This window comes from Grammomys surdaster, unplaced genomic scaffold (assembly GCF_004785775.1).
Source record: "Grammomys surdaster isolate TR1022 unplaced genomic scaffold, NIH_TR_1.0 212, whole genome shotgun sequence".
NCBI classification, from domain to species: domain Eukaryota; kingdom Metazoa; phylum Chordata; class Mammalia; order Rodentia; family Muridae; genus Grammomys; species Grammomys surdaster.
Window position 1 is genome coordinate 2,759,540 of NW_021604657.1, and position 15,064 is coordinate 2,774,603.

Sequence of the window (15,064 nt, forward strand, 5' to 3'; positions counted from 1 at the left end):
TACACACACACACACACAGAAGTACACATACAAGCAGAAAAGAAAGCAGAAAGAATGGAAACCGGCACATGAAGTGGTAAAGCAGGTCTGTTGGGGGAAGAAAATCTACAAAGATATACTTCATTTAAAGCCGGAGAGACAGCTCCGCAGTTAAGAGCACTGACTGCTCTCCTAGAAAATCCGAGTTTAATTCCCATCAACCACATGGTGGCTCACAACCATCCAGAATGGGATCCAATGCCACCCTCTTCTGTTGCATCTGAAGACAGCTACAGCATACTCATATACAAAAAATGAATAAATAATTCTAAATGAGTGAACACTTAAAAAAATAAATAAAAAGGCCATAATAAAACCTAATATCTTATAAGCTAAATTAAAAAGAGCAGAGGCTGAAGAGATGGCTCAGTGATGAAGAGCAACTGGCTGCAATCCTGGGGGATCTGGTGCCTCCTGGAATCCACCTGGCAGATCACAACCAACTATGACTCCAGTTCTAGAGGACTCAACACCCATTACTGGGTTCCATGGGTATTGCACACACATGAAAGCAAAATACACACACCCAATAAATAAATAAATTAATAAATAATAAATAAATAACAAATAAGATGTTCAGGAATATTTTTAAAATATTAAAAAGAACAAAGTTTCTGAGGGTCTCAAATGATTTCTGGGTTTTTAGTAGATTCTTAATACATAGGTCATTAGACCTCACCATGGGCAAGGACTTCTAAGCTCATGGTAGTTTTGGGGAGTACATAAGACGCTTAGTTAAAAATCAATAAGAACAATTTGACCATCCAGAAAATTCCAATCAGTAATAAAGGTATATTGGAAGGATGCACCAGTAAAACAGGTTGAAATGTAGGCATATGTTTAAAATGCCATTGAAGTGTGCATGGGAAATTAGCATTTCTGAATTTCTTTAAAAATTTCAGAAAAAAAAATGGGTTGGGGCCTCTATTGTGATTCACTTAGAAAGTAAAACACCCAGTAGCTCCAATGGGTGAGACCACCATGTTTAGCATGTCTCAACTTTAGAAATCCCTCCTCACCTGAGCACCAACCCAGTGCTCCCTCAATTCCTGCTACAATGCCTCCTGCCCCCTCCCCCACACCTACCTTCCCCTCTTTTCAGATTCCAACTTTGGCTCAAATTCATTTAGAAAGAGAAATGAAACCAATAGATGATCGATCGAGTGGTAAGAGGACAGAAGGACCACTTTTGACACCCACTGCCCAGTTAACACCACTGATCTAGCTGAGATCTTCATGTCCCACAAATTCTCTGTACTTAAGGTTGCAGGTGGTGGGAACTTTAAGAGACAGGATCCAGTGAGAGGTCAGCAGGACATTGAAGAGGATCATGGGATTGTAGCCTTTGCTGTTCCTGCCTCATTTCTTACTGATGGTGTGAGAGGTTGTATTCCATCATATGGTATCACAGGCTGTTCAGCAGAGGCAAACTGCCCGCAGACTGAAACTGTTAAAACTACAGCAAAAATACCTTTGTTCCATTAAAACAAATCATTTCAAGTATCTCTTACAACAGCCAAGAGTGCACACAATTACAATGTGACTTTGAGGGAAAGGGAATAAATACAGCAATAATATCTGAGCCTGTCCTTCCTGGATGACAACTTCATACCTGCTCACTGTTCTTCAGACTGAGGATGAAGCTGTGGCTGAGGGTTCCCAGGTGGGCAAGTGATGTCTCCAGATGGGCCAAAGCATCTGCATAGGTGGCCTGAGAACCACGGCCTTCTTGGGGGTCTTCTTCTGAAGTTCTTTTCCGTGGTTTCTCTATGAAATGCTTGACTGCTTTAATGGCCTTTCTGGTCATCTCTTCACGTGCTTCTACTGACAGCTTTAAAAAGACATTAAACAAAGTCAGGAAAACAAAGAGGTGCTATGTTTGACATATTAATAAGGTATTAGTGGGTAGAATAAAAGTGAAATCTTAACAGATGCCAATCAATGATTGGCACTTTAAAGTTTTGTTGTTTTTGTTGTTGTTGTTTTTCCTTCTTTGAAGAAAACAGTGTAATACCAAGTCATCTACTCAGTTGTTAAGACATACTATGAATAATGACAGCAGTCAAAGAAGGTGACACTCAACAGAGTGAAACTGGACTTCCCACTGAGTGTTGGCCAAGTGCAAAGCCAGGGACCCATTTACAGTCAGAATTGCCAGTTCTGAACATTTAGTTACTGTTTAGTAAAAAATCAAGACACATGAGGTGCTGGCTGAGCTAGTGCATGTCAGTAATCCCAGACTGTCTCCTGTTGACTACTCAGGCCCATTTTTGCTATATCCTCGAAAGGACTTAGTGTTGCTTTAAATAAAATAAATGGCCTTTAGCAACATCTTAAATTTTCCTTTTAATTATTTTTTGGAATTAGTCATTTGTAAATTTCAGAGAGATGGAAGCTAGACTACAAAGCATTAATGAATATACCAGAAAGTAAGTGCTCCCTAACCCTAACTCCAAGTTACCACAGAACTTGAATGTTGACAGCAGATATTTTTATTCTATATAAATACTGATTAAAGTTACCTTGGTGAGGTACTGTTTTTACTGAACTGCACTAAAATTTTGCTTTGCAATGCAACTTTGTAGTATATTCTGTGTCCTCATTTCTTCCTGGGTTTTGCTACTAAGCAGATGGGACAAAATAATCAGAAGCCTCTATCTAACTCAGTGGTTCTCGGCCTGTGGGTAGAGACACCTTGGCAAGCCTCTATTTCCTAAAATATTTACATTATGATTCATAAGAGTAGCAAAATTGCCATTATAAAGTAACAACTAAAATAGTTTTATGGTTGGGCTCATCACAACATAAGGGACTGTGATAAAGGGTCACAGCATTAGGAAGGGTGAGAACCACTGCTCTAACCAGACAGGATTAATTGTGGCTTTGGCTCTTCCTCTCAGTTAATAGTGTACTCCTTTTCTGTGGCTCAGAAATACAGGATGCTACAGCTATACCTACACTTGCTCAACATACCTTCCCCTCCTCCATCCTGTACAGGCAAAGTCTGAGAGTACTAAGGCAGTACATTCAAGAGGCTGAACTAGGTAGGCTGAAAACTTGGCCAACCTGGCCTCCATAGTATGACTCTGTCTCAAGAGAAAAACAAAAGCAAAACCCTGGAATCCACACCATGTGGTACCAAGAGAGTTTGTCCTAACACATAGCACACAATTTCCTCCTGGCCATCTTCCCTATCCTAGGTCTGACAGTATCACAGAGTGTACACTGGATGAGTGCTCTGACAACATCAAGGCTAAATAACAGTGCTGGGAATCTTTTCTTGCAATTCATCTATGATTTTTTACTCAAAAATTCGTATTTGGGGGCAAAATTTGAATTTTGGACAATTACTTGACAATTTGAATTTTGTACAATTATTTGACAATTTGAATTTTGGACAATTATGCCAGGTTGCCTAATATTCTAACATGCCTATTGTGTGGTGTAGAGGAGTTTTGAGAGTAATCTAGCTAGAGAATAGAAAAAAGGGAAGAAGTTATATAGAGAAAGCAAAGTGGTAGGAGAAACAGCAGGTCCCTGGGCAGCTGGATCACTGCTATCAGAGGCTGAACTTGATAGTGACAAATGCTAGAGTGCAGTTACAGGAAACAGGAAGAAAGGTAAATCCAGTCATCTGGTAACCTGACCAAGAGTTTCCAGCTTTAACTTCTTCATCCACAAATGTGAAAACTGGCATCTATCACATAAGTTAATATTTAGAATTGAAGTAAACAGTCAGTATAGTGTGATACCTACAGCAAGAATTCAATTAATGAGTCTAGTTTTTCATTTTACCAACTAATAAAGGCCTTTCCCCCTACCTACTGGCCTTTTATATTCCTAGTGAATTACTCATGGGATTCTTTTATAATGTGCCCCTGTAAAATAACTCATCAAATTGCATAGCATGAAACCCAAGCTAGCTACAAGCTGACCTACATCCAGCCACACAGACAGTCTATAACGCTCGAGTGTCACCTTTGCTTCAATGGGGTGTCTACTTGCCCTTTTATGGCAAGAGAAATCTCTATTCGGGCTCAACAGCAAACACATGGAATCAATCCAGATCTAGCTGGTTCTTGAGCTCCCATCTTCAGTCTGGAAAGTCCTCTGCTCAGCATCCATGTGTACATTGACTTGGCTTCCCAGCCCCACTCAGACTGGTCACTCTCTCTACTATGGACTCTCATCCAATATGTGCTGCTCACCAGGACTGTCTTTAACAGTTTAAGCTCTGATCCTCACACAACACCATTATCACAAAAGACATTTTCTGTTTCCCACTTTAACAGATTCTTCAAAGTGACTATTGAAAAAAACTAAATAACCCTGCACTTAGTGTGAATAAATAACTGGAAGTTAATTTTCTGAGTCAGCTATGACTGTAAGAAAAGAAAATTATGGCAAAGGACAGAGGGTTTTTACCAACCCAGCATTTGACCCAACTCACACTTTTTACCATTTTACTAGAGATGAACAAGCTCACCATGGGAAACTCGAGAGTGTGGCTAGAAAATTCAAGCTCATCACTAAATCATACTTAGACATTTAAAACAAAAACAAAACTTTACTATGATCAAGGGTACAGGAATGAAGAGGAAAAATGAAAAGTATAAGAGTAAGAAATAGCAACTTATTTAGTATACCTGGTGGTCACACAATTTCTTCTTTTTTAAAATTACTTTTGAGTTCCATTAACGTGCCATATATACACACACACACACATATATATAACTATTCTCTGTTCAATAAGTGCTACTAAACTAATGCAGATTTCATGAATTAAGACAAGTATTTAAGACAGGTGAGATGGCTCAAGTGAAAGAGGGTGCTTGTGCTAAGCCAGCACTCGATACCTAGAAATCACATGGTGGACAGGACAAACTGAGCTCTGTACACTGTGGTCTAACCTCCAGTATACACAATAACTGTAAAAACTTTTAAAAGAGAAATGGCTGGATTTTTCTACCATTGAATAAAGAGATATAGATCACCTAATTTCTAGGTGCTTCAGAAAAATGAGATAAAAGCATGAACCAGGCTCATAAAGAAGACATGCACGACCAGGATGTATGGAAGAGCACAGGTTCAAGTGCCATGACACCAAGCACATTACTCTGGATCTACCTTTAAAGTACACCAGACTCTAAGGACTGCCAACCTTCACTGACAGCTCACTGTTCTCAGACACCATTGCCTCTCCTGGAGAGCATTACCATGGTGATAACGTGTCCCCCTAATGTGACAGGTGGCATGCTCAGCAGACACCAGCACCCCGTCTACCACACTGCACTTGTCAGCTTCCTTTTAGGAGGGATCAGCCACATTCTAGCCAATGAGATCTGACAAGAAGTGACATGTGCCATTTTGAAGGAAGGCAAGGAAATCCGCCATGGATCACCAGGATCCATCCTTTTCCACCCCAGCCACAGCGGTTGAGGAGCTTGTGGAGCTCATTCAAGTGGTTCTGATACAAAAACGGTAGGGCTCCCACCAGCACAGATCCTAAGTGATTTGTGGTACAGATCTCTTATTCCATTTGGACAATGAGAGACCATGAATTTTTTGCACAGTTAAGCCACTATGAACTTCAGCCATTCCTGACAAACAACAAGTGCTAAGAGAATACCATAGGTGTTTTGGTTATCAAATCAGACACTGTAAAATTTATCTATGTTAAGCTTTAATGAAATATTTATGCTGTTGGTGATTCTCACTTGGGGTGCAGAATATATACCATATACACATATAGCATGTTCATATGTGTGTGTGTTTGTATGTGTGTGTGCATGTATGTATATCACACACTATATCCATATAGTATATCATATACCATTTACCCATATATCTCATACTATTTATCCATATAGCATATCTTATATATTATATCAATATAGTATGTCTTATACCATATATCTATATAGTATATATGTCATGGTTTGCATATGCTCGGTCCAAGGAGTGGCACTATTAGAAGGTGTGGCCTTGTTGGAGTAGGTGTGTCACTGTGGTCATGGGCTTTAAGACCCTCATCCTAGCTGCCTGGAAGCTAGTATTTTGCTAGCAGCCTTCAGATGAAGTAGAACTCTCAGCTCCAGCTGTACATCCCTGCCTGGATTCTACCATGTTCCTGCCTTAATGATAATGGACTGAACCTCTGAACCTGTGAGCCAACCCCAATTAAATGTTGTCCTTATGAGAGTTGCCTTGGTCATGGTGTCTATTCACAGCAGTAAAACTCTAACTAAGACAGTATATATCATATAGTATATTATATACCATTTATCCATATAACATATCATATACCATTTATCTATACATAGTATACTGTAACCACATATCCATATATTATATCATATACAATACATCCACATAGTATAGCATATATCATTTATCCATATAGTATATCATACACAATTTCCATATAATACATTATATACTATTTATCCACATCACATTGCATTTATTCAAATAGTATATTGTATGACATATATATCTATATATGGCAGAAATTTCCCTGACCAATCTATTTGCAGCAGGAGGCCTATGATTGGACAGAAAAAAGGGAGGTGGAGCAAAGGAGAGATGCAGAAAGACACAGGAGAAAGCAAGGAAGGTGACATGGCTGTGGACCTGGACTCACATGGCATCAAGTAAATAGGTAGATATGAAATCTAAAGGTTAGGGTGATAACCTTCTAATCTGTGTGGGCATCTTGTATATTGAGATTTTATTGACATATGTAAATCCATTGGTTAACTTTAAGCATCACGAGTTTTGATTTACTGGGTTACTGGAAGGTGGGCCCGCCGACAACTGGGTGGTTATGGCTGTGAAGGAACTAGCGGCTCCAGGGACGAGTGAACCAGAGCTGGAAACACAGCTACTGGTCTCTATGGTGATGTCATTAGGAAACATGGTGGCTAAGCCGAGAGCCAGCTGGACATCTCTTTTCTAATACCTCCCGTAATATCTATATAGATGTTGCATATATCAATATATCATATACCATATATTCATTTACTATAGCATATGCCATTTATTGATACAGCATATCACATACTAATCAACATGAAGATCTAGAGGCTGTAATATCAATGTTAGCAGTATGTGCTGGATGTTATGGATATTATGGTCAAACAATGTACAAGATTAGTTTATTAAACTATTATCTAGATTGTATGTAGGAACCAAATAGGGTAGAGAAATAGCTCAGAAATTCAGGGCTTTCTATGGTTAAACAATTGCTATTTACACACCAGTCGTAGAAGGGAAGATTGAGAAATGCATAGATAGCAAATGCCAAGCAAAACCCTCGGGAGATTAAAATGCTTCAGAGGAAGCTAAGGCAAGGGTGTGACTCCTGTAAATTCTCTCAATTGGATAAAATGACTCAGGGCAGAGATCCAATTAATGATGTGGACTTCCACAAAAACCTGATAGCTTTAAGGCAGCCCTTTTTAAATTGAGAGAGAAAATGGATGGAGGTAATACATCAAAGACCTATAATACAGGACAAAATGTCCCGAAACAAATAAGCAGACAAAAGGCTCCAAGGGTGCAGTTATGTGTACATGTTGCTAACAGATATCAAATCTACACAAATTCAGCTAAGTTTCTGAGATAGCAGTACGTGCCACAATCCCGGCTTAGATGCTTGTAAACTTCTGAAATCAACACTTGAGGCTTTGACCTTCTCCAGCTGACTGAGGCAGCTGGGCATGAGTTCAAGGACTCAGGCCTCCCACAGCACTCCACAAGGAACTGCTTAATGAGACAGGAAGGCTCTCACTGAAGTAGAAGGAGGGATTGGGGTCACAGAGTCAAGGAAGAAGGTGGTTCCCAGAAAGCAGGTCCAGATTCATTTAGAACTACAACCTGCTTCAGATAGGGAGCCTCCAGGTCCACAGGCCAGAATGTCAAACCACCAAGCAGTGTTTAATGGCTGTGTTCAGATGAGGAATGGGACAACAAGGCAGACGTTTGGCCACTTAGTTTCTGGTCCAGTTCAGACTGGGTCACCCACTGGAAAATGACTTGACTTTGAACTCCATGGGGTGGCAGGGGGATGGTGAGCCATGGTAGTAGGAAGAAGACTGTTTGGGGAAAGCCCCCCTGCTTGTCACACTTCTGGAGTGAGGCAGGCCCATCAAACAGGAGAGAAGATCATACAACTGCAAGCTAAAACAATCCACCGAATTTTCATGATCCTTCCCCTCCTTGAAGCGTGTCCGAGAAGACTAAGTCTTGGTGTAACTGAGAGAAACTTGTTTTGCTGGGCCCCTATGATCTTGCGGTTCACCTGTGACTCCAACATTACCCACAGAGCAGTGACTTGTCTAGGTATGTATCTGTGTATATAAGCATGCACATAAACACATCTGTATGGTAAGCAGAGGTTAACATCAAAGTGTCTTTCTCTTATTTGCCACCTTAGCTTTTAAGACAGAGTTTCTCACTAAACCTGGAGCTCACTCACTGATGCAAGTAGACTGGCTCACCAGTGTGTGTCAGGGAGCTCCCTTCTCCACCTCTCTGGCACTGGTATCACAAGTGCACACCAGACTTTGAGCAGATGGAACTCAGGTGTGGGATCCCTTCAAATGCTATGGCCAGTAGAGTAATGATCTGAATGAGGCAAAGGAAATCCATTTCAACACTACTTATTTACCTGCTGTTGGCTCAAACTTCTAGAGTCTGACGTTGAGCAGTTTACTTTTGACATACTTAAACATAGTACAACTTTGGGGGGAAGTTGCCTCGTGAAAATTATTGCAACAAAGCTTAAGGAGGACTACACTGAAACTCCTTTGCAAAGCACATGTCTTTTGTAAAGTCCCTTGTCCTCTTCCACAGGAAGGGGCTATGTTGACTGAGAAACAATGGTCAGGAATTTGGGAACAGTCTGGGACAAACATAATAATCTGGGTGATTCCAGTGAGGCCTGGTTCTATGGATAGCAAAAGATCACTATGTCATTAACTATATCCAGTCTCAACTTTCTAGAAAGAAATAGGTGTTAATTCCTTCTGTTAAAGATAAAAGCCCATGTGTTTAACAATTCTGGTTTCCCTAATCTGTGATCACAAGGACCATGTGCCCTCTACACTTGGGTCCTCACATCCATGCAGGAAAGCACATTCTAAGTGTGCCACCTCCCCAGCCCTAGAGTAGTGACATTTGAAAAACACAAAGCTGATAATGTCAACCCTGTCCATATCTATTTAATGACTTCCCAATTCCCTAAGAACAAATTGGCCCCGGCCCGTTTGCCTCGCTAGCTCTCTCCAATCTATCTTCTTGCTGTTGAGATGCTGTCTTGGGAATCCTCATAACTTGACAAAAATGTCACCTCATCAGGGTGGCTTCCCATAACCGTCTGCAACAATATGTTCTCCTCCTTTTTTCTTCTCTCTCCATTATCTTTTTCTTAAAATAACTTATTTGGCTATTGGTTATTTATTGACTATCACAGCTTAATCCCAAACTATAAGATGGTGGCTCAAACACAACAAATGTCATTTAGTCAAGTGGATCTCAGAATGGGACCATTTAAGAACAGAACTATACAAGTGCAGACGCTGCAAGAAAGTTAGAACTGTGTGAACAAATATTCAGTTGCCTAGGTTGAGACAGGGAGAGCAAATGGCCAAGGAGTGACTTTGGCCACAGAGGCCATACACATTGTTTGTTTGGTTTTTGAAATGTCTAAAGAGATAGAAAATCTAGTTTTAACTAAGAGTCTATACAAAACCCATCCATTGACTAAGCTGATTGCATGGGGCAAGGTTTATAAACTCTAAACTTAGAACACTAAAGAGTTATGGTTGGAAAGATAAACTGAGAATAAAATAAAACAATTTCCAAAGCCAAGCTCACTGAGGAACTGGAGCAGAAAGCCAGACATGATCACATAAAAATGTCCTATTGTCCTATTAAATTTCCATGTAAACACTCAACATAGTAGAAACTTATTTAGAACAAAATTAGAAACTCCAGTTATCAGGAAACATGAACTTCGTTCATTCTCTGACCACCTCCCCTGTCCTCCACAATCAGTTTAGAAACTCAGCTCTCGGAATCTTCCTGATCTAGAAGCTCACCAAGCCCAGCTATGTCATAGTCAATGTGAGTCCACTGGCACTGCATATTTACTGCAATTAAGCAACACTCTAATTGTTTAACTTTAAGTTTGTATCCCTACATGGTAGGAAGACAAGAAGTACAGTGAAACTGCTCAACAGCTATGATAAACAAGCAGAAGAACAAAGGAGATCTAAAAGGTGCAAACACCATGCTGTCAACATCTCCCTAAGTGCTCACGGCGCAGAATGCTCGGGAGGCTGCAGATTACCTACTCTGCACACTATCCCTTGGAGTGATCTATCTCACTCCAAGACTCCAAGGAGACAAGGCCTACAAAAGAACAACTTAATGGATGTGACACAATAATACAAACTGGGCTAAAAAATATGCCACAGGGACAGTAACAGGCTAGAGGGATCAAGGGTACAAGGACAGCAAATTGGCAACGTTCCATTTATTCATTGGATAGACATTTTCCAAGACACAGTGTGCCTTTGTCTCAGACAGGGTGCTGGTGAAACACAAAATTAGATCAAGCCCTTGCCCCTGGCTATGTCACAGTCTGGTTGGAAACATGAAGAAGTAAAAGACACTATAAAGAAGAATGGTCACTACATAACTAGGGCAGCTACAGGAGGCTTTAGAAGAGCACTCTGTCTAGAATGGAAGTAGGCAAAAAAGAACTGCAGAGAGACATTCTTACAGAGAGGCGGAAGAGTAAGTGGAATTCATGCAGGAAAGGAGAGTCTGAAGAAGACACCAGTCAGCACCAGGCGGGAGGCTGCAAATACACCCCCTTGGCTGGAATGCAGGCTACAACAAAGCCATGCCAGAGCAGGGGAGGAAAGAGACCTGGGGACACTGTCAGAACCTTCCCCCCACCCCCCAATGGCAGGCTAAAAACACTGGACTTAGATCTCTAATTTCTGGGAAGGGGAGAAAGGAGCTCTGATGGGAAAATGACACCATCTGTCCTGGAGTTTTCACAAAATGCTTTGATTCACAATTCACAAGGACAGGTACCGTAAGACTGAGAAACCCCTCCAAGACGACATGCTTTAAAAAACGAGCATGGCTTGACTTTGCACATAATCCTGACATTAGGGAAATGGAGGTGACTTAAGAAAACCCAGTTGCTTCCTATGAGTGGAAAACTAGGCTCCGAGGCTCCCCCTGCTACCAGCAAGAATATAAAGTATTAGGAAAGCCAACAGGAGAAATGGATTTTACTCATATAATTCTCAGCACCACTGGATTTGAAAGTGAGTACAATTTACTTAACTACCATTGGATGGATGGTCTTTCTTTTTATGCTCCCATTTCTGAGCCAACCTTCCTCTTTCCCTCTCTCCTTCCTCCATTTTCATGTTTAACACTAACAGGGACCATGCACTAGGTCTGGCCTTGGCACATGAGGATGCAAGTGTAGTCTAAGACATCTACCTTTGATGAACATGCATGCTAATGGAAAAGTCAAGATAAAATTAAATATTTAGAAAATGTACTAGAATATAAATGAAGTGTGTAGATAGTAAAGGAAAAAAGCCTGCCTTAGGAAAACAAAAGTCTATAAAAAAAGAGGCAACGGCTGACCTTCGACCTCATGGAGACCAAGAGCCCAGGGGGAACAAAGGGAGGGGTTGACTTCTGGGTAGAGAAGCAGCTTAAAAAATTAAACAAAGGCTAGTATAAAAGAGAATGGTCTATGGTTATAACTCTCAGTCTTTTACTGAGTTCTAAAACACCTCAGGGATATAATGCACTCTCGACAGCATCAGTGGCTCACTATTTGAAGGAGACTCCTGGGTGCAGAAATGGATGCAGAGCAGCAGCTGGCAGCACAGTTGAGGAAAATGGGGGAATCGGTTATGAAAAATATCAAAATATTCCAAAGTTTGATCCTCAAAGCTAAAGCTAAATATCATTCCTCTCTCAATCTCCATCCCACACTATCCTGGAAAAGTTCTTGCCAGTGTAAAATGTGTGTGTGTGTGTGTGTGTGTGTGTTTGTGTGTGTGTGTGTGTTTAGCCAATGGAATAGATTCCACAGATGGAATAGCTACCACAGAGGTAATGCTGAACAACTGATACCTTCTACTTAGGTCAGCGATCTTCAAACTAGGGAACATATGCTTGCTATTAGCACACACATTTATAATACAGTTATAAATGATTTGATGCTATAATCTAGCAATAAGTAATAATCACCCAAGGACTCACAAACTAATATTTAATCCCCATCCACCTCCTAAGATATAGACTTGGAATATTGTCATGTTACCTATTTAACATTGTGATGGTTTATATATGCTCAGCCCAGAGAGTGGCACTATTAGGAGGTGTGGCCTTGTTGAAGTAGGTGTGTCACTGTGGGTGTGGCCTTTAAGAGCCTCATCCTAGCTGCCTGGAAGTTAGTATTCTGCTAGCAGCCTTTAGATGAAAATGTAGAACTCTCAGCTCCTCCTGCACCATGCCTGCCTGGATGCTGCCGTGTTCCCGTTTCGATGATAATGGACTGAACCTCTGAACCTGTAAGCCAGCCCCAATTAAATGTTGTTTTTATAAGAGTTGACTTGGCCATGGTGTCTGTTCACATAAGTAAAACCCTAACTAAGACAAACATCAAAAATTAAGCTTACCTCTTATCAAATAAATATACTAACTAAAGTAGTAACTCAACACAGAATTTTAAAGACACTATTAGAAGCTAATGGTCTTAGGAATTTTTACAAGTTGATTTGGGTGGACAAAGTCATGTCTTACATAGAAAACAGACTTATAAGTTTCAACCTGCTGCATCATGACTAAACCTTGTGGAAGTGAAAACTCCAAAACTCTTAGCACAAAATGACTATCCAATAGGCCTTGTATGGCTTCTGAAGTTTAAGGCCATCTCTCTCAAGGAGGGCCCTTGAAAAGGTCTAATGACAAGCTCAAAGCTTCCAAGGCAATGTACCATTGTTCTTCCAGCACTATGAGCATGTGATAGCTCATGGAACCCTCAACTCTCAAGGGCAGTTCCTTAGACTGTGCAGTTAGAGCCCCTGCACACCCTGCAGTGCAAGTTCTAGTACCTAGACCCTCCTCAAGGAGCACATGGCTTCTTTGAAACATGCAAGGAAGCAGCTCCCACTCACTGGCAGTTCTTAGGGGAAGTTGCTGGATGCACTTGTGTCAAAAACACAAAAAGTTTGTTTCCAACTGGCAAATCCAGAAAGTGTCCTTTGTCCAATATCCTTCAGTACCTTTCCTTCAGCCTAGAGCAGGATTTGGAAACTCTTCTGCCTGTTGTTTGGGGTTCAGTTTACTCTGCACTCTCCCTACTTGTTAGTGATTACCATGTAGGGATCTCTCCCCCTTTACCCACCTTCCAGCATCATTTCACTCTGAGGAATCGAACATTCTGAGAAGAAGAAGGGCTTTCTGTTCTCTCTGACTGCCAAAGAAGCATTTGTCCTTGTTCTTTAAAGGAAAAGGGAGATCCTGAAATTTTTTTTTTTTTTTGTGTACTGTGCAATAGTTTCAGTGGAGACGTAATTAATTACAATATGCTGGAATTGTGCCCTCATTTGTATTCAGTTCTAATGAGGATAAAAAACTTAAAAATGAGAGGAAAGCAAACTGTCTTAGGGTCTCTGAGACACAGAACTCAGGGTTCAGGGTTCCATTGCTCTTGTGTGTTGTTACCTGGTGCTGAAGTCAGCTAAGCGTCATTTCAGAAATATCTATTCCTAGGCACACTGAGTGTTAGACCTGGGTGGGAGAGATACTGCCAAAGTTTAAAGAACTTTGCTACAAGCTTCCAGGCTAATTTTATTAATAATGGAGGTGTGTGAACCACTATGAAAAGCACAAAGGTCTCTGAATGACTCAACTGATTCACCAGGGGCTAATGTGGGAGATGAGAGAGGCCATTCTGAGACCTGAGGAAAGTCTAGATGGGGTGGGTGGGGCTGAAGGAAGAAAGAAAGCTGGATTTCAAATGGTGTATGCGAATGAACTGAAGAAAACCTCATGCTAAATCCTGGGGAATGTTTTGTAACTTAACCAGTTGCCCATGGAGTCAGCAGCTTCAAATATTTTGTTCAATACCCAGAACAAGAAAGACTGTATATCAAAATTCAATTAGAGAGTCTACATATATTCAGAAACACATGTATATATTCAAAGCAAATAAAACTCTGATGAAGCATACAACCCCTACTAAGATGAGATGCAATCTGATAACTCTTGCTCTAATCTCCAGTCTGTGTTCTTTTCTTCAGTGCTTGCTACAATGCCTTAAACTAATTACAAGATCCACCAATGCATTATAATGCATAATTTTAAAATATCTGTAACCTAGCTCTGACGTTAGAATAACTTATGGCAGCCAGCAAAACCGGGGCTACAAAGGAGCCAGCAAGTCACCTCAGCTGTCTTTAACTGGCTTGACTCTTAAAAAGCAATCACTTTCAGCTCTGTTCCAAGTCAGACACCTCGTCTCTTTGTTTGCTATCACCAAATACTACATGTGGCTTTAGTCACAGAACTGTAGGCCATCAGAGCAGGGTCAGAGCTGAGTCTCCCTGATCAGTATAGCAAGTTAGGCACTGAATTTAAATTTTATTTTCTCTCTCTCTCTCTCTCTCTCTCTCTCTCTCTCTCTCTCTCTCTTTCTCACACGCGCGCGCACGCGCGCGCACGCGCGCACACACATGCACACACACACACACACACACACACACACACACACACACACGGTACCTATAAGCTTTCGTTGAAGCTGTGCGGAGCTGACTCAGTACTATATGACTGGTATATTGGCTCAGGCAATCCAGACTTGAGATAATCAGCACTTGGCAAGCCAGGGAAAGGAGAAGACGGTCCAGGATGACAGCCAGTACAGTGGAAGCCTTCTGTTCGTTCTCTCTCTCTCTCTCTCTCTCTCTCTCTCTCT

General features: G+C 41.0%; 1 protein-coding gene across 1 annotated transcript in view; it reads right to left on the reverse strand.

The window, feature by feature from the left end:
* The window catches only part of Nbas (neuroblastoma amplified sequence), a 285,612-nt gene that overhangs the window by 51,100 nt on the left and 219,448 nt on the right, over nucleotides 1–15,064 (reverse strand). The window contains exon 45 of the mRNA XM_028772232.1: nucleotides 1,652–1,870. Within this exon, the coding sequence (XP_028628065.1) occupies nucleotides 1,652–1,870 (219 nt within the window). The remainder of the gene's footprint in view (nucleotides 1–1,651; nucleotides 1,871–15,064) is intronic.